Genomic DNA, 18,088 nt, shown 5'->3' with positions numbered 1-18,088 from the left:
GCGGCCGTGTACGGATTATCCCCGACGTTAAACGGCAGCTTCAGCGGCGGGACGCCGTCCTGGAAGTCCACGTCGAAGACGTAGTCGTACTCCGCGCCTTGGAACGATTTCTTTCCGCCGCCTATTCCGCCGCCGCCGACGCCGGTGACCTCGCCGACGCGTTCCCAGCTCGCCGTCCCCGCGGACCACGCGTACGCGGCGATCGTCCCGCCCTCCTCTCTGATGACCTTCGTCACGCCGTCGCCGTGCCCGGACTGCAGAAGCGCGCTCGGGTCCTCGGTCTTTATCTTCGACTGCTCCTCCGCGAGCGTCGCTCTCGCCCTCGCCTCCGCGGCGGCGGTCATCGCGTCGTCCATCGCCTTGGGGTCGAGGGTCCATACGAAGCATCGTCGGGGTGGAGTTGAAAGGCGTCAGAAGCGGAGTTGAAAGGCGTCGAGGGTGGGGATTGAAAGCGCGGGACCCTGGGCGGAGAGTAACGCCGGGAGAGAAAGTCCTTAAGCATCGGCGTTCACCACGCGAACGGGGTCGTATGGGGACCAGTGTCATGAATAGAACGCGCCTTGGCCGCCGCCGCGTCTTTCTTCGCGTCGTCCGTCGTCCACACCCGCGCGACGCCGTCCGCGCAGCACGAAATAACGTCCCCACCACCGCCGTTACCATCACCACCGATCGGAAACGCGGCCACGGACCAGACGCACCCGGGGTGCGCGATCGTCTGCGCGCACGACGCGTCGCGCGCGCGCCATATCCGCATCGTGTTGTCCTCCGAGCCCGTGAAGACGCGGTCGCCGGCGGCGGCGACGGCGTACACCAGCGCCGTGTGTCCGACGAACGTCAGGACCGTCTCGTGCGTGACCAGGCTCCACATGCGCGCGGTGCAGTCGTGCGACGCGGTGAGAAACGCATCACCCGCTGGCGTTACGCATATCCCGCGGACGGTGTCCGCGTGCCCCGTCATCGTCGTCGTCGGCTTCCACGACGCGCCGTCATATGGCATTTGACCGTCCCATCGCTTGACGCTTCGATCCGCGCTGCCCGAGAGGAACCCGCCGTCCGCGAGCGCCGCGAGCGCGAGGACGGACGATCCGTGCGCGTCCTCGATCGCGCGCGCGCACGCGCCCGTCTTCGGATCCCAGACGCGAACGCTCTTGTCCATCGCCCCCGACACGACGACCCCCGAGGCGAGCACGCAGACGGCGGTCACGTCGAGCGCGTGGCCGCGCATCTCCGCGACGGCGTCGCCGGTCGCGGGATCCCACGCGACGACGCGCGCGTCGCGCGACCCGGAGACGAGCGCGCCGAGTGGGGGAAACGAGGGGACGCGCCCCGGCGGCGCGAAGGCGAGCGACGTCACGAACGACGCGTGGCCGACGCAGACGACGGATTGCGCGAACGAGACGTCGGAGCCGATCGCTTCGCTCCAGACGCGGACCGTCTTGTCGCGCGACGCGGTCGCGAACGACGCGGGGGAGAGGACGACCGCGGCGCGGACGTCGTCCTCGTGTCCGCGGCATTCCGCGCGAAGCGCGTACGACGTCATGACGCTGTCGCGCGCTCAGATCTCTGACGGCCGGGGGAGGGCACCCACCGCGACGGATTAATTTCTGACGACCGACGCTCTTCTGACGACGGACGCGCGCGCGCGCTCGAGTTGACGTTCGCGAGCAGGCGACCTGACCGCGATCGGGAATCCTCGGATCGCGCCGCCCCCCGCGCCATTCCGCGGGGCGCGATCCATCCGATCCCCCCCCTCACGCGCTTCACGCGCGCGCGTCGATCGCCGCGCGAGGAAGAAGAACCCGCGGCGCGTCGCCACCCATCATGGCGGACGACGACGAGCTCTACGGCGAGCTGTACGGCGACGACGACGACGACGTCGCGATTCCCGCCGCGCCACCGCCCAAGCCGGTGATTAAGTTCCAACCCCCGGCCCCGGCGGCGGAGCCGGCGCCGACGCCGGAGCCGACGCCCGCCGCCGACGCGATCGGCGGCGGCGATGGCGGCGGCGACGGCGGCGACGGCGGCGACGGCGACGGCGACGGCGACGACGACGACTCCGACGACGACTTCGACATCGCGCTGAACGAGCCGGAGGAGGGCGATCCGGAAGATCCCGACGACTTCAAGATCGTCCTCGACGACACCGAGGAGCTCTACGGCGTCGGCGCGAGCGTCGGCGCGGGCGACGACGGCGGCGGCGGCGACGGCGAAGGCGGCGGCGGCGGCGACGGCGCCGCGGGCGCGGACGGGATGCCCGGCGCCGGCGGCGCCGGACCCTCGGACCCTCGCGCGGCGGACATCCACTACCGAAGCAAGACGTACGTCAGGGAAGGCGCGCCCGGGGGTCGCCCGCCGCCGCCGGCGCCCCCGCCCGGCCGCCCCTCCGGGGGCCCGCCCCCGCCGGCGCCGCCCCCAGGCCGCCCCGGCCAAACCCTAAACACCGCTCCCGCGGGGGTGCCGCACGGGAGCGTCCTCGCGACCGATCTCGGCCGAGGCCGCCCGCCGCCGCCGGCGCCGCCGCCGGGCGCGCCGACGGTGCCGCCGTACCGCGGACCGAAAGTCGAGTACGGCCCGTCGCTCCAGCTGGACACGGGCGAGTGGTGCACGTACAACCGACAGCCGCCGAACCTGAGGAAGAACGAGCGAGGGCAGGTCATGCTCCCGGGCGGCGGCGGCGGCGCGAGGTTCATCCCGCCGGACGAGTACAAGGAGTTCCTCAACCTCGGGCACGGCGGCGTCTTCGACCTGGACCTGGACGAAGTCGACTGCGCGCCGTGGCGGCTCCCCGGCGCGGATCTCAAGGCGTACTTCAACTACGACTTCGACGAGCACACGTGGCGGCGGTACTGCAAGGAGGTTCGAAAAGCTCGTTTGGAGCTCACGATGCAGGAGAGCATTCAGACGTTCGACGGCGACGACGCCGGCGCCGGCGGGCACGCGACGGCGACGTACCCGCACGGCGCGCCGCCGGTGCCGTCGATGCCGCCGCCGTCGGGGCAGCGGATGGGCGGGTACGGCGGCGGGATGATGGGGGGACCCATGGGCGGCGGCATGGGCATGGGTATGGGACCCATGGGCATGGGAGGGCCCATGGGCATGGGAGGACCCATGGGAGGCATGGGCATGGGAGGGCCCATGGGAGGCATGGGGGGCATGGGAGGGCCCATGGGAGGCATGATGGGAGGGATGCCCGGGATGATGGGGATGATGGCGATGGGCGGCGTCGACGGGCCGACACCCCCGGCCGGGGGGCCCGCGGGGGACGACGCGGAGGAAGACAGCGAAGAGGAGGAGGAAGACGAGGAGGATGACGACGAGGAGGAGGAGGAGGAGGACGCGATCGTCCTCGCGGGCGACGACGACGACGACGCGGCGCCGAAACCGCCGAAGGAGGAAAAGAAGAAGAAGAAGAAGAAGAAGAAGGGCGAGGGCGCCGAGGGTGCCGAGGGCGCCGAGGGTGCCGACGCGGGCGGCGGCGGCGGCGCGGACGGCGAGATGAACCTCGACCTCGACGCGCCGTTCACGCTGGACGACGCGAAGCAGCTACCGATGCCCGTCGTCGCGCAGCAGATGCAATTTCTGCAGATGCGTCACATGCGACTGATGCAAACCGCGATGGCGAACCCGGCGATGCAACCGACGTTGCAGCCGCAAGCCATCGCGGGGCAGCAGCGCATGATGATCCTTCAGCAGGCGGTCATGGAGATGCAAGGCGGCGGGATGGGGATGCAAGGCGGCGGGATGGGGATGTGGGACGGCATGGGCGGCGGCGGGGGCGGCGGCGCGGCGTGGTCCGCGGGCGATCGCGTGTGCCACGTGTGCGGCCAGCCCGGCCACATCGCGAAAGAGTGCCCCGACACCGCGTGCCACAAGTGCGGTCAACTCGGGCACATGTCGAGGGAGTGCCCGAACTTCACGTGCCACAGGTGCGGTCTTCAGGGCCACCTCGCGAGGGACTGCCCCAACCCGAACGCGCCCGGCTCGCGGCCCGACAATCGCGCGTGCCACCTGTGCGGCGAGCAAGGGCACATCGCGAGGGATTGTCCGACGGGCGCGGTGGACACGCGATCGTGCCACGTGTGCGGCCAGCAAGGGCACCTCGCGAGGGATTGTCCGAACCAGGGCACGAACAAGGACGTGCGGACGTGCCGGTCGTGCGGCGAACCCGGGCACATCGCGAGGGATTGTCCCAACGCGGGGTGGGGCGTGAGGGGTCGCCGCGACGCGGGCGGCGGCGGCGATAGAGGGCCGGAGCGCGGCGCGAGGGAGCGGACGCAGTCGCCGGAGCCGAGGCGCGGCGGCGGCGGCGGCGGCGGGCCGCCGCCGGGGAGTGGAGAGAGAAGGCGCGTCGTCGTCGTCCGGAGGCCGGGGCGCGGCGGCGGCGGCGGCCGCGGCGGCGACAGAGACAGGGACAGAGACAGAGACAGAGACAGAGACAGGGACCGCGACAGGGACAGAGACAGGGACCGCGACAGGGACCGCGATCGCGGCGGCGCGCGGAGAGACTCGAGAGACCGCGAGCGGTCGCCGCCGCCGCGACGCGAGGAGCGCGACCGGAACGTCCGCGAGAAGCGGAAACCAGACGACGGCGACGACGGCGACCGCGACGACGACGGCAAGCGCGCGCGAAGGTAAAGGCGACGCGCGAGTCCTAGTAGCTACGTTGTACGTAGTCCATCGCGCTACCGGTATCGCTCCTTTCAAATCTACCACCGCACCGCACCGCCCGATCGCTCATCGGAACCACTCCGGCGCGGGCGTCACGACGTACGACCGCCGCGGCGTCTCCGCGTCTCTCGCGCCGTCCCCGGCGGCGTCCCCGGCGGCGGCATATTTATCGTCGTAGTGCCGGTTGCGCCTCAGGTGCGTCTCGAAGACGTCCTGCGCGGCTGCGCTCGCGCGCGCCTTGCCCATCTCCCCCGCGTGCTTCGCCTTCGCGGCCGCGAGCGCCCTCTTGTGCGCGCCGCTGCGCGGGTTCCCGCGAAGAAAGTCCACGACGAACACCGCGCGGACTTCGGACGCGCCGTCGCCGTCGCCGCCGCCCTTCGCTTTGCCGCCGCCGCCGTCGCGACGCCACCGTCGCACGCCGTCGCACACCAGCATCAGCTGGTGGAGTTCAAAGGCGTCAGTTGGCGTTGAAAGGCGTCGAGGGCGGGGAACGAAAGCGAGGGACCCTGGGCGGAGAGATGCGCCGGGAAAAGTCCTTAAGGAACGGCGTTCACCGCGCCGACGCGGTCGTATGGGGACCAGTGCATGGGACGCACCTCCGAGGTTTCGTCCTCGTCCGTGAGCGTCCACAGGACGTACTTCGCGTCGTGGAACCCCGCGAGCTCGCACAGCGCGCGCCTGTACTCCAGAGACGTGCTCGTCGCGGCGTCCTCGCCCTCGCCCTCGCCGTCCGCCGCGACGCGACGCGCGCGCTCGCTCGCGCGGAAGACGTTCGCGCTCAGATCCTCCGCGAGGTGCTCGCGCAGCGACGTCTCCGATGGCCACTCAATGAGCTCCTCGAGGACGAGCGGGCCGTCCGTCTCGTCCGGCTCGAGCATGTCGCGCGACTCCTTCTCGCGTGTCTCCTTGTTTAGCCTCGTGTTGAGCTTCTTGACGCGGTTCGCGGTCGCGAGCGACGCGACGCGCCGCGTCGCGCCGTCCGCGTCGTCGTCCTCCGCGATGGACGCGATCGCGTCGGCGATGTCCCGCGCGGTCGGGTCGGGGAGCGTCCTGCGGAGGTCGATCACGAGGTCGCGGAGCGCGTCGGCGTCGTCGTCCGTCATCTTGTCCGCGGGAGGCGGGGGGTCCTCCGCCATGGCGACGCGCGTGGGGCGAGCGCGGCGGCGCGCGCGACGAGATGAAGATGAAGAAGTCTCGGCAGCTTCGAGACGAGCGTGACATGATGTGTGAATGTGAACATGAACGAACCTCGGAGAGCCGACGACGGACGACGCGGCGACGGATTCAAACGCCGCGCAGACGACGACGATCGATGTGATTGATGATTTGTGTTACATGAAGACGCGTCGTGCGCGTTCTCTGCTAACGACGGGGTCGCCGCCGCTCGGCGACGACCCCGTCCGGCGGCGGCGCGTCGCGCGCCGTCGTCGCCGGCTACTAGGAATTAGATAAATTGGTTTTCTTCGCTGCGGGCGCGCGGGGGGCCCTCGAGGGCGCGTGCGAGTTCGAACCGACGCCAGCGCGCGGAGTGCGCTTTGAGCGTCGGTCGTCATCTGTGTCGCGCGTGTTCTCGGGGCGCCGCGCGTCGCGGCGGCTAGGCTAGGCGCGGGCGTACGCGACGGACGAATCGAACCGAATCGATCGACGCTCGGGCGTGCGCGGATTTCACTCGCGCGCCGCGTCGTCGTCGTCGTCGTCGTCGCTTACCCGACCTTCCTGCCGCCGGATTTGAAGCCCTTGGGCGCGTACTGCTGCTGGGACTTCGTCCCCGTGCGTCAGGGCTTTATGAACTTCTTCGCCCCGAACTCGCCCTGCGTCGCCGTCTTCTGGATGGTGACCTGCGACTTGGTGTGCGTGCCGTGGGCGAACTTCTTGTTGAGCGTGGCCGCCTTTGACGACGACGACCCGCCGTCGTCGTCAGTCGGGTCCGCGAAGAGGTCGTTCATCGTGACCTTGCGGGACATCGGGACGCCTCGGGCCGCGCGCGCGGCGAGTAGGGTCCGGGCGCGCGTGTCGCGGAGGGGACGGCGCGCGCCTGAAGAGTGGCGGCGGACGACTTAGGGCTCTCCGAGAGGGAATTTTCTCGAGGGCCGAGATCGCGTGCGCGTTTCCGTTTCCTCGCAGCCGACGAAGCGTTCGAGTGGTTCGAAAAGTCCGCCGCGCGAGGGCACACGGAAGCTATTGGCATGTCTAAACACGCTCGCTCGATCTTCGCGACTTCAACGAACGCGCGCGCGGCGCACACGATACGACTGAAACACGATACGATTTACGAATAAGTCTACGCGCTCGCCTCTCGCTTCTCGTCCTCCGCGCCCCCGCCGCCGCCGTACCATCGAAACACCTTCTTCGCGCCGAGCTTCCGCACGCTCAGTCGCAACGGCGACTCGTCCGTCACCGGAAACTCGCGCGGGAAGTCCACCGTCGCGGCCACGCGCACCGCGGCGTCGTCGCCGATCCGCAGCACGCGCTCGTCGAACTCCAACCCGCTCGTGTTGAGACTCAGCCCAAACCCGGGCGGTCGCAACAGCTGCGCGGATATCCGAGGCGAGTAATCCCCGTCGCCGTTCAACCACCGCAACGGCACCTCCACGCGGACGGGGTGAAGCGATCGGTCAGTCGAACGTCTTAGCGGTCAAACGTTGAAAGGGAAGCGCGGGTGAAGAGTGACGACGGTAAAAGTCCTTAAGGAACGGCGTGCACATCGCGAACGGGGTCGTATGGGGACCAGTCTCACCTCCACGCGCACGCCGAGGGATAAGTCCGTGTTGAGCAGAGGGACGCGGCCGCGCGCGACGATCTCTTGGCGCGGCAGCGCGCGGAGGTAGATGTTCGGGGAGTACTTGTCGTTCCCGAGCCGCACGCGGACGCGGCACTCGGGGAGCACCTGAGGGTCGAGGGTCCGTACGAAGCGACGAACGTCGGGGCGGAGTTGAAAGGCGTCAGAAGCGGAGTTGAAAGGCGTCGAGGCGTGTCGGGATTGAAAGCGAGGGGTGATGGGCGGAGAGAAACGCGCGCCGGGAAAGAAAGTCCTTAAGGATCGGCGTCCACCACGCGGACGGGGTCGTATGGGGACCAGTGTCATCAGGTATAGAACGCGCCTCGGCTTCCATGAGGCTCACGTCGAGGCCGACGCCCAGGTCGACGCGCGATTTCTTCGCGCCGCCGTCGCCGAGGCGCGTGAACGCGCCCGCCTCCCACTTCTGCGTCACCTTGAGTCGCGTCTGCTCGACGTTGAAGTTGTGACGCACGGGTCCGTCCGACTTCTCGCCGCGGACGTCCGCGGGGCCGTCGCCCCATCCGTTGTGATTGGTCTGTCGCGCGCGGTCGCGCGTGAACGCTGGGCGTTGCATGTCTAGCCTGACGGTCGTGGACGACGTCCCGAGGACGAAGCCGAAGATCTTCCCCGCGATGCCTTTGCCTTTGCCTTCATTCTTTAAGGACGCGGAGGGCCCCGTCGACGGCGGCGGCTTCCTCGCGGGGGCTTGCACGCGAGGAGGCGGAGGCGGCGCGGAGGTCGTTACCGGCGCGTTATCAGATTCGGCGTTCGATGCCGCCATGGTTTCCGTCGTTTGTTTCTTCGAGTCGTTCCGCGCGACGTGCGAAGGATGCTCTCGCGGGCGGGGTGTCTACAGTAACTCGCGCGAAGGTCAACGAGCGCGCGCGCGATCGCGAACGCTCCCGGGTTCGACGCGGCGGCGTGCGTCGCGCGCGGGCGAGGAGTGAACGCTGACGTGGCGTGGATTTATCTCACATATTCCTCGGAACTCGTGACGAAAGAATTCGTCGACCGGCGCGACGCGTCGTCACTTCCACGCTCGCGAGCGTCGCGCGATCGCGCGCGCCTCGCCTCTTCCGCAGCTTTCTCTCCCGCGCCCGCGGCTCCGCCCGCGTCGCGCGTCCGCGACCCGCGCCGTCGCCGAAAAGGTTCCGGCGCGACGCTCGAGGAGGATCGATCGTCTACTTCCATCACCTCCAGAAGCTAACAACGACGACGAGAGCGAAAAAAGCATCATGGAGTCCGTGTCCTTCGGCCCGGCCGACGCGCCCATCACCGGGTACGTCTGCGGCGACGCGAACGCGCCGAGCGTCGTCGTCCTCCAAGAGTGGTGGGGCGTCACCGAGAATATCAAGCTCCAAGCGCAGCACCTCTCGAAGCGCGGCGGGTACCGATGCCTCGTCCCGGACCTGTACCGAGGAAAGCTCGGCGTGAACGTCGAGGAGGCGCGTTCTATCTCACACTGGTTCCCATACGACCGCGTTCGCGTGGTGAACGTCGTTCCTTAAGGACTTTTCCCGGCGCATCTCTTCGCCTACCCCTCGTTTTGAATCCCCGACCTCGGCGCCTTTCAACTCCACCCCTGACGCCTATGAACTCCACCCCGACACTCGCTCGTAGGCGCACCACCTCATGACCAACCTGGACTGGCCGAGAGCGAAGGACGAGATCGCGGCCGCGGCGACGTGGCTGAAGACGACCGGCTCGCCCAAGGTGGGCGCGATCGGGTTCTGCATGGGCGGCGCGCTGACGCTGATCGCCGCGCAGCACGCCGACGACGTCGCCGCCGCGGCGCCGTTTTACGGGACGCCCGACGCGGGGATCTGTCAGGCGCGTTCATTTAACACTGGTTCCCATACGACCGCGTTCGCGTGGTGAACGCCGATCCTTAAGGACTTTCGCCTTCGTCTCTCTCCGCTCACCCCTCGCTCACAATCCCCGACCTCGACGCCTTTCAACTCCACCTGACGCCTTTCAACTCCACCCCGACGTTCGCTCGTATGGAACGACCCTCAGACGGAGACCATCACGAAACCGATCCAGGCGCACTTCGGCGCGCTGGATAACCTCGCCGGGTTCTCCGACCCGGCCGCGGCGACGCGACTGCGAGAGAACTTGGCCAAGGCGGGGAACGAAGACTTCGAGGTCATCGAGTACGAGGGCGTCGGTCACGCGTTCATGAACGATCTGCCGGCGCCGTACGACGACTGGGAGAGCCGCGAAAAGACGCAAGGGTTTCCTCCGCGGAACGACGCGCAGGTGAAGCTCGCGTGGAATAGAGTGATCGCGTTCTTCGACAAGCACTTGAAGTGAGTGACGAGGCGTGCGCGGGAACAGCAGCGCGCGCGTCCTTTGCGTGAGGAAGTAATAAGGAAAGATCTCGGATGAAAACGAACGACTCGCGAGCGTGGAAGGCTCCTAAACGTGCTAGTATATAGGCACTCGCGCGCGGTTCGATCTCGTCTCGCTTTACTTCTTCGCGTACGACAGCGTCATGCTGTGCGTGGGGTTGATCTTGAACCCTTGTAACCCTTGTAACGCCACGGAAGCTTGCGTCTCCGCGGTGAACTCCACGAACGCGATCCCGGGCTTCGCCTCCACCATGCGCACTTCCTTGAATCCGGGGAACTGTTGGAACAGCATGGACAACATCGCCGCCGTCGTCGCCTCTGCGGTGGTTGGCGAGCGTGAGTGGTGAGCGCGTGGTCAGCGAAAGTGATGACGACGGTAGAAAAGCGACGGTCCGGTCGGTCGCCGCGTTCGAGCGCCGAGGATCCCCCTCCGGGGTTCCTTCCATCCTCAGTCCTAACGGCGTGTTTTCGTCACCGTTCGATCCGACAGTTTTATCGGTGTTGTCGTAGGTCGATCACCGGACGGGGGCGAAGAGAGGGTCGCTCGAGCCAGCCGCGGACCTCGCGGCGACGCGCGGAAGAGATCGAACAGAGAAGCGTCGCGACGGACAGACGAAATCGAAAACACGCACCCGGTAACCCCTGCACGAACAGGATCTCGTTCGGCGGCGCGGACGGATCCGTTCGAATCGGCGCCGATCCGCCCCCTCTCGCCTCCGCCTCCGCCTTCGCCGCCTGCGACGCCTTCTCCTCCGCCTGACTCGCCGCCTTCCGCTTCGCGCGCGCCTCCGGGTCGCGCGCGGACGGGTCGTACGTCCCGTCCAGCTTCGCGGTCGCGTCGCTCTTCGCCTTGGCGTACGCGAGCTTCATCGGCTTGTCGAAGAAGGGGAAGCCCTGTACGGCGCGCATCGCCGCGGTCGCGCTCGCGACGTCTTGGAACACGACCCAGGCTTGGCCGCGCAGCTTGTACGTCTTGACCGCGACGACGTCGATGATCTTTCCGAACTGCGAGAAGACCGCGTGGAGGGACTTCTTGAGCTCTGCGACGACGAGGACGACGACGATGGGGTGGGGGGGGCGTCAGATCGGGCGGAGGGAGGACGCGGCCGCGATCGAATCGGAACGACGACGACGGACGGATCGGATCGCTCGCGCTTCGTCGTCTCGACGGATCGGTCGATCGAATTTAGGGTTCGATCGACGGCGGTCCGCGCGCACCCTCTTTCTTGATCTTCTCGTTCAGGTTGTTGACGTAGATCGTCGGGCACGGGGGGATGTCACCCATGGTGGCCGTGGGTGGTTTACGCGCGTCTGCGGCGGTGCGCGCGAGACTGAGGACGAGGGAAGCGGGGCGGTGCCTCGCGCGCTCTCGCGAATTTGTTTTGCGACTCGCAGTGCGGCGATTTCCAGTTCGAGCTGAGAGCCTCTGCCGGAAACCCCCGCCACCGCCGGTCGAGGGCACTTACTGGCGCTCCGCGCGGCGCGACGATGCAGCGCCTCGCGTCGAGACTCGTCGCGCCGGTCGCGCCGCCGGCGCGGCCCAACGCGCGCGCGAACCGCGCGGCGTCGACGACGCGATGCCGCGCCGGCGGCGGCGGGCGATACCCCCCCGCGAACGGCCGCGAGCGCGGCGCGACGACGAGAGACTCGGCGTTCTTCTCCCGACGCGACGAAGACGACGATTATCGGCGCCGGGAAGAGGCGTGGCGCGCCGAGGAGGAGGCGCGCGCGGCTCGCGAGGAAGCGCAGTGGCGCGACGCGTACGACCGCAGACGCGAGGAGAAGAAGTCGCGGTGGAACGAGTGGGATCGGATGGCCGCGGTGGAGAACGAAGCGCGCGCGCGCATTGCGGCGGCGAAGGCGTCGCGTCGACGCGCGGTGACGCCGGAGCAGCGCCGCGCGTCGCTCGCGCGGTACCGCGACATGTCCAGACGCGCGGACCAGGAGTTCACGAAGAACGTCTCGCGGCGATTCAACGGCGACGGCGGCGGAGGAGGACCATCGGGGTCCCTCGCGCCGCGGGGGGGGACGGAGCGGTACGGGAGGGATCAGACGTTCGACGGCTGGCTGTTCCGCCCGCTCGCGGGCGCGACGCGACGCGTCAACGACTGGCTGGACGAGGACTTCTACGACGACGGGCGAGGAAGGGGGTGGGGGACGCCGCCGCCACCGCCGCCGCCGCCGCCGATGCAGCAGACGCGAGAGGAGGCGCGGTCGGGGCGGTACCGGGAACGCGAACGCGCGCCGCCGCCGCCGCCGCCGTATCCGTATCCCGGGGACGAATACGAGTACTACGAATACGAATACGACCAGCCGCCGCCGCCGCCGCCGCGGCAGCGCGGCGGGAACCCGTTCGGGGAGTTCTTCAACGGGGGGAGAGGAGGAGGGATGTTCGACGGCGGCGTGGACGATCCGATCACCGCGGAGGAGTTTGAACGACTCCGAGCTGAAGCGCGACGGAGCGGACGACGATGAGATGAAAAAATTGAATCATCTATCTGTCGCGGCGCGTACGCCTCACGTCTTCTCCCCTCGACCCTAAACCTCCTCGAGCTCGCCCGCTAACGCTTCCCTCGCTTTCGCCGCGTCCGTGGCGCTCACGCTCCACGACGCGTCCCCTCCCAACCTCAGAACCTCGTCGTGGAACCCCAACAACGACGCCCTGTGCCCCACGCTGACGTACGCTGTGTCCGGAAGCTCTCTCAGCAAGCGGTACATCTTCGCCTCGTTATCCCCGTCCAACGCGCTCGTGGCCTCGTCGAGCAACGCGACGGGCGGGGCCGTCAACAGCAGCCGCGCGAACGCGAGGCGCTGCTGCTCGCCGAGGGATAAGATCGACGCCCAGTCCCCGGTGGCGTCCAGGCCGACGTTTTCGCCGACGTCGTCGCCCGCGCCCGCGCCGTTGTTGTTCGCGCCGCGAGTGAGCAAATACCCCAGGTTCACCCTATCGAGCGCGGCGCGGAGCTCGTCGTCGCTCGGCTCCGGCGGGCACCCCTCGATCCCGCACGCGATAGTCGTCGCCGCGTCGTCCGCGCCGGCGATCTCCAACGCCTTCTCTTCGAACGGAAATCTGCCCACCTTGGAGGCGCCGACGCCGGGCGCGGGCGTCGTCTGCACCCACGTCGGATACAGCAGCTGCTGTCGCAGCGTGCCGAGGACCAAGTACGGGCGCTGGGGGACGAAGTACATCCCGTTGTTTTCCGCGATGGACGCCGCGGTGGACGTGGTGGCCTTTTCTGGATCCAGGCGCTCCCGATCCTGTTTCCGGGTCGTCGTCTCCGGTTTCCGCCACATCACCTCGCCGTCGCCTTGCTCCCACAACCCGGCGACCGCTCGCAGCAACGACGTCTTCCCCGCGCCGGACGGGCCCATCACGAGCACGGACCCTCTCTTCGGGAGCTCGTAGTCGAGACCCTCCACGAGCGGCGGACGCTCCGCGCCCGCGCGCCCGGGCGCACGCACCGTCAACGCGTTGAGCTTCAACCTCGCGCCGCTGTCGCCGTCGAGCCCTCCTCCGCCGCCTCCTCCGCCTCCTCCTCCTCCTCTCGCGCCCGGTCCCGCGCCGAGCGCGGTCGCGGCGACGCCCGCGGCGCTCGCGGCGCCGCCCATCGCGAACGCTCCCAAGCTTGGCGGCGTCACCACTACTGGCGTGCGCGTGATGCGTCGCTTGCCAATCTCCCCCGGCGCGGAGACCATCTCCGCGGCGCCGATGTCGAGCACCTCCGTCATTTGTCCCAGGCGATCCGTCACCGCGCTGAACGACGCGAGCCGCTCGATCTGATACACGACCAGCGAGACGTCGCCTAGGATGTGCGAGAACGCGCTGCTGCTCTGGTTGATGACCCCGAACTCGATCTCGCCCTTGAAGAACAGCGGCGCGACCACCGCGGCGGGGAGGAACTGAGGGCGATTCCATACAAAAATAGTTCATCGGTCAGTTGAAAGGGGACGCAATCAAGTGTTGAAACCGAGCTACTGTATGGGTGAAAAGCTTTTGTAGAGAACGCACCTGGATGAGGAACCGGTAGCACGACGTGAAAAAGTCGACGTTTCGCGTCGCCACGAGCAGGTCGCCGAAGTTATCCAGCGTGCGTCTCAGGCGTCCGACGAGCGCGCTTCGCTCCGCGGCCTCGCCGGCGTAGAACGCGATGCTCTCCGCGTTCTCGCGGACGCGCACGAGGCCGTACCGGAAGTCCGCCTCTCGCGCTTCTTGCGTAAAGTTGAGACCCACGAGCGGCTTCCCGAGTTTCGCGCTGACGACGGTGCCGCCCGCGGCGTACACGAACAGGACCGCGACGAGGGGTTTGTATATCCCGAATAAGATGCCGCTGAAACTCACGAGGTCGATCCCGGCGTTCAGGAGCGTGAACGTCAGACCCAACGACGTCGACGTGAACGACGCGATGTCGTCCACGATGCGTTGGTCCGGGTTGTCGATGACGCTTCCGGTTTGGATGTGATAAAAGTTTCGTTTGTCCAGGTACTTTTCCACGTACCGCTCCGTCATCCACCCGCGCCACTTCAGCACGAGCACCTCTTGGTAGTAGTCCCTGAGCACGAACACGGGGATCGCGCCCGCGATGGCGGCGATGTAGGTCTTGAGGAGGCGATCGAAATCGTCCGGTTTCTTCTCCGCGATTGAGTTGTAAAAGTCGCGTCCCAGAAAGTTGAATCCGACGGAGATGGCGGTGGTGCCGAGCGTGAGCGCGACGACTCCCGCCAGCAGCCATCGCGCGTTCTTCGACGACGTATCGTCCACCCAGAACGGCGTCGCGACCGTCTTGAACCGCGAGAAGACCGCGCCGAGGTCGACCTCCGCGCCCGCGGGGCGCGACGGCGGCGTCTTCTCATCCGACGACGCGCTCGAACCGTCGTCGTCGTCTCCGGGGGACGACGACGACGACGCGCGGACGCGGACGACGCGGTCGTCGCCGCCGCGACGCGCGACGGCGCGCGGGAACGGCGGCGGCGACGTCCGGATCGTCGACGACGCGGCGACCGCGTCGCGATGGAGAGGACGCGGCGCGGCGCGACGGCGTTCCGCGACGCGACGACGACGACGGAGACCCGACGCGTCGACGACGGAGGCGCGAGGCGCGAGGAACGATCGAGGCGACGACGACGACGTCGACGCGAGGGCGACGACGCGCGACGCCGCGAGCGACGACGACGACGACGCGGCGGCCATCGCGGCGGCCATCGCGGTGGGGGTCTGGAAGGAACCCCGAACGCGCGCGACGACGACGACGACGAGGAAGCGCGCGTGGGCGATGCGATGTGCGCGCGGCCGGGCGACGTCACGGTCGTGTCCACGAGTGCCAGCTGTCGTGCCGACGCGCGCTGCGGCTGCGGTGCGTCGTCGCGCAGTACATCGACGCGCGCCATGCCGCTCGCCGCGCCGTCGCCGACGCCGAGCGCGTCGATCGCGCGCGGCCGCGCGCGCGCGACGACGCGCGTGATGGCGCCGTCGGCGCCTCCCGTCCGCCGCCTCCGCGCGTCGTCGTCCGTCGACGGCGCGGCGGAGACGTCGTCGTCGTCGTCGTCGTCGTCGTCGTCGTCTTCCGAGAGATCCGCCGGCGACGCCGTCGTCGCGCCGTCGCCGTCGTCCTCCTACATCTCGGACGTGCGCGTGCGAATCCTCAGGGACGAGGACGAGGTCCCGCGCATCGCGACGCTGTGCGCCGCGGTGTTCAAAGAGATCGCGATCCCGCTCCCCACCGAGGCTGGCGCCGCGCTTCTCGCGATCGGCGACCTCCTGGAAGCGTCCTACGAGCGAGCGATGATCAAAGACCTGAACGGCGTCGTCGTCAAGTGCCAGCGCGAGAAACGCCGCGCGGCGAACGCGACGCGCGCGGAGTTCGGCCGCGCGCGCGCGCGCGCGACCGCGCGAGAGATTCAGGCGCTGCAGCGCACGCGCACGAGCGTGGACGCGCTGACGACCGAGCAGCTCACGGAGATGCGATCGCGCATCGCGGACGAGACGGCGTCGGCGATGGAGGACGCGCGCCGGGCGCCGGATGCGGAGTATCGCCGGCGGCGACACGCGCGGCAGTGGATGCAGATCGTCGTCGACGCGGTCGTCCCGGGGGGGGTCGCGACCGGCCTCGTGATGGAGGAAGGGGGTTTAGGGGGCGGGGGGCGTGCGGACGACGAGAGCGAGAGGCCGCCGTCGGCGGGCGAGGGCGAGTTTTGCGGGAGGGAGATCGTCGCGTCGGCGACACTGCAGGCGTGCGTTCCGGACGCGCCGTTCCCGCCGCCGTTCCCGACGTCGCGTCCCTACCGCGCCTACCTCGCGAACGTCGCGGTCGCGCCGGAGGCGCGGAGGCAGGGCGTCGCGAGCGCGATCATCGAGAAGAGCGAGCGAGTGGCGAAGATGTGGGGGTACGATGAGTTATGGCTGCACGTCAACGTGGACAACCCGAGCGCGAAGAAGCTGTACGAACGCGCCGGGTACGCGTTTCACTCGGAGGATCCGTGGTTCTACTTGGACCGGCGGTTTCTGTTGTTCAAGAAGTTGACCTAACTAACCCGCCGAGCTGAGTGGACGCGTACGTGTTCGTGTACTCGTAGTACACGTAGTGTGTATGTTCTTATAGCTAGACTCGCGGCGGTCTCGTCGTCCAGTCGTGTTCAACTCACAGCGAGCGGCCCGCTCGCGACGTTCTCTTCGATCGTCGCCGCTTCTTCGCCCGTCGCCGCGTCATAGTCTGACCTCCTCGCCCCCCTCCGTCCTTCGTCACGCCCACCCGAGCACGACCCCCCTGGAGACGTACGCCACTCCCGCGATGACTAACGGAGCGACCGCGTCGCGGCTCGCGGCGTCGCGAACCACGCTACGCATGGATCTAGAATTTCGCACCGTCGCCGCCGCCTCGTCCGCGCCCGCCGCCGCCGCCGCCGCGACGACTCCGGACACCGCCGCTAACGCCCACGCGCCCGGCGTTTCGATCACCATCCCGGCGTTTCGCGCGACTCCCCCCACCCCGGTCGTTCCCGACGTCATCGAGGCCGCCGCGCCCACGGACGCGGCGACGAGCATGCACGCGCTCGTGGCGACGGCGTCCGCGAACGACGCCGGCGGCGGCGCCGGCGGCAACGGCTGCGGCGGAATAGGCGGCGATCGCGGCATCCCGACGAAAACGGCGCCGTGCAGCGCCCACGTGATGGCGAACGCGACGCACGCGACGGCGAGTCTCCGATTCCTGGACGCGCCTCCCTCGTCTCCGCCGAACAGGCATTTCATGGATCCAGAAATCGCCACCGCGGCGACGGCGCAATCCGCGGGAAACGCGACGCACGCGAGCCACGCCGCGAGCGTCCACCGCGCGAGACCGTGGACGCGCTCCCGCTCGTCCGCGACGAGGACGACGTCGCAGACGCGCGCCGCGAGGCTCCCCGGCGGCAACCTCACCGGACTCCACGGCGACAGCCTGATGAACTCCAGCGCCTGAGGGTCGAGGGTCCGTACGAAGAAAGCGTCGTCGGGGAGGAGTTCAAAGGCGTCAGAAGCGGAGTTGAAAGGCGTCGAGGTGCGCCGGGATTGTGAGCGAGGGACCCTGGGCGGAGAGATGCGCCGGGAGATAAAGTCCTTAAGGAATCGATCGCGTTCACCACGCCGACGCGGTCGTATGGGGACCAGTGTGATATAGAACGCACCCACGTCGCGATCAACGCGGGGACGAGGACGGCGGCGGCGGCGGCGGCGGCGGCGGCGCCCGCGACGGCGCGCGGCGGCGACCCCGTCGCCGCCGTCGCCGTCACGATCGCGCGCGTCGCGAGGAGCGCGAGGAGCGCGGGGAGGATCCGCTGCCACGCCGCGCGCGCGGCGCGAGCCGGCGTCGACGTCGGCTCCCAGCCCCCGCGTTCGCGTTCGCGTTCGTTTTCGAATTCGTCTTCGTCTTCGTTTCGACGATGGCGCCTCGCGCCCGCCTTCGCGAGCGCGACGAACTCGACCGTCCGCCGCAGCGTTCTCCATCGCCGATGCGCGCTCACCTTGTCGCGGAAGAACGTCGTCACGCCCCTCGTCATCTTGTACATCCCGTCCATCGCGATCCTCGCGAGCGTCGCGTATTCGATGTCCGTGACGCGACCGCCGTCGTGGACGTCGTGCCACACGCGCGCGGCGTCCGACGCGTGCACGCGTCCGCGAGTCCGCTCCGCGTCGTCCGCGAGGTCGAGCGCGCGCCTGTCGTACTTGCGCTTGTCGATCTGCTTGTACTGCGACTTCGGCCTCGCGGCGGCGGCGGCGGCGCGCGCGGAGGGCGGCTTCCGAGGCGGCATCGCGACGGCG

The 18,088-nt window shown here is 68.8% G+C and overlaps 10 protein-coding genes across 10 annotated transcripts in view; 3 read left to right on the top strand and 7 right to left on the bottom strand.

The window, feature by feature from the left end:
* MICPUCDRAFT_40685 (uncharacterized protein) overlaps positions 1-1,540 on the bottom strand; it is a gene marked incomplete at both ends in the record, with an annotated part of 4,358 nt that extends 2,818 nt beyond the window's left edge. The window contains one exon of the mRNA XM_003059835.1: positions 699-1,540. Coding sequence (XP_003059881.1) covers positions 699-1,540 — 842 coding nt within the window. The remainder of the gene's footprint in view (positions 1-698) is intronic.
* A 3,194-nt stretch (positions 1,541-4,734) lies between these two features.
* Positions 4,735-5,804, bottom strand: MICPUCDRAFT_59662 (uncharacterized protein; the record flags this gene model as incomplete). Its single annotated transcript, XM_003059834.1, has 2 exons — positions 4,735-5,106; positions 5,214-5,804. The coding sequence occupies 2 exons, from the start codon at positions 5,802-5,804 to the stop codon at positions 4,735-4,737; spliced, it is 963 nt and encodes a 320-aa protein (XP_003059880.1).
* A 639-nt stretch (positions 5,805-6,443) lies between these two features.
* MICPUCDRAFT_59661 (uncharacterized protein) lies at positions 6,444-6,632 on the bottom strand (the record flags this gene model as incomplete). Its single annotated transcript, XM_003059833.1, has 1 exon — positions 6,444-6,632. One exon carries the CDS (start codon positions 6,630-6,632, stop codon positions 6,444-6,446), a length of 189 nt encoding a protein of 62 aa, XP_003059879.1.
* A 671-nt stretch (positions 6,633-7,303) lies between these two features.
* Positions 7,304-8,283, bottom strand: MICPUCDRAFT_65583 (uncharacterized protein; the record flags this gene model as incomplete). Its single annotated transcript, XM_003059832.1, has 2 exons — positions 7,770-8,283; positions 7,304-7,555 (listed from the first exon to the last, which is right to left on the bottom strand). Exons 1-2 carry the CDS (start codon positions 8,226-8,228, stop codon positions 7,304-7,306), a joined length of 711 nt encoding a protein of 236 aa, XP_003059878.1. The 5' UTR covers positions 8,229-8,283.
* A 399-nt stretch (positions 8,284-8,682) lies between these two features.
* On the top strand, positions 8,683-9,202 carry MICPUCDRAFT_11694 (uncharacterized protein; the record flags this gene model as incomplete). The annotated part of the gene is made up of 2 exons (XM_003060125.1): positions 8,683-8,883; positions 9,068-9,202. Coding segments are annotated over 2 exons (336 nt in total), but the record flags the coding sequence as incomplete, so codon positions are not given.
* Positions 9,203-9,862: 660 nt separating this feature from the next.
* Positions 9,863-11,112, bottom strand: MICPUCDRAFT_34359 (uncharacterized protein). Its single transcript, XM_003059831.1, has 3 exons — positions 11,017-11,112; positions 10,431-10,838; positions 9,863-10,116 (listed from the first exon to the last, which is right to left on the bottom strand). The coding sequence occupies exons 1-3, from the start codon at positions 11,081-11,083 to the stop codon at positions 9,917-9,919; spliced, it is 675 nt and encodes a 224-aa protein (XP_003059877.1). The 5' UTR covers positions 11,084-11,112; the 3' UTR covers positions 9,863-9,916.
* Positions 11,113-11,286: 174 nt separating this feature from the next.
* On the top strand, positions 11,287-12,273 carry MICPUCDRAFT_59657 (uncharacterized protein; the record flags this gene model as incomplete). The annotated part of the gene is made up of 1 exon (XM_003060124.1): positions 11,287-12,273. One exon carries the CDS (start codon positions 11,287-11,289, stop codon positions 12,271-12,273), a length of 987 nt encoding a protein of 328 aa, XP_003060170.1.
* Positions 12,274-12,402: 129 nt separating this feature from the next.
* Positions 12,403-14,527, bottom strand: MICPUCDRAFT_1449 (ATP-binding cassette superfamily; the record flags this gene model as incomplete). Its single annotated transcript, XM_003059830.1, has 5 exons — positions 12,403-12,792; positions 12,916-13,029; positions 13,096-13,230; positions 13,438-13,698; positions 13,808-14,527. Coding segments are annotated over 5 exons (1,620 nt in total), but the record flags the coding sequence as incomplete, so codon positions are not given.
* Positions 14,528-16,084: 1,557 nt separating this feature from the next.
* On the top strand, positions 16,085-16,270 carry MICPUCDRAFT_9388 (uncharacterized protein; the record flags this gene model as incomplete). Its single annotated transcript, XM_003060123.1, has 1 exon — positions 16,085-16,270. A coding segment is annotated over one exon (186 nt), but the record flags the coding sequence as incomplete, so codon positions are not given.
* A 264-nt stretch (positions 16,271-16,534) lies between these two features.
* On the bottom strand, positions 16,535-18,078 carry MICPUCDRAFT_59654 (uncharacterized protein; the record flags this gene model as incomplete). Its single annotated transcript, XM_003059829.1, has 2 exons — positions 16,535-17,245; positions 17,455-18,078. 2 exons carry the CDS (start codon positions 18,076-18,078, stop codon positions 16,535-16,537), a joined length of 1,335 nt encoding a protein of 444 aa, XP_003059875.1.
* Positions 18,079-18,088: the final 10 nt, after the last annotated feature.

The sequence above is a fragment of the Micromonas pusilla genome (assembly GCF_000151265.4).
Source record: "Micromonas pusilla CCMP1545 genomic scaffold MICPUCscaffold_7, whole genome shotgun sequence".
Classification (NCBI taxonomy): Eukaryota; Viridiplantae; Chlorophyta; class Mamiellophyceae; order Mamiellales; family Mamiellaceae; genus Micromonas; species Micromonas pusilla.
The sequence above is the reverse complement of the archived record's forward strand: the minus strand, read 5'-3'. Positions and strand labels throughout refer to the sequence as shown.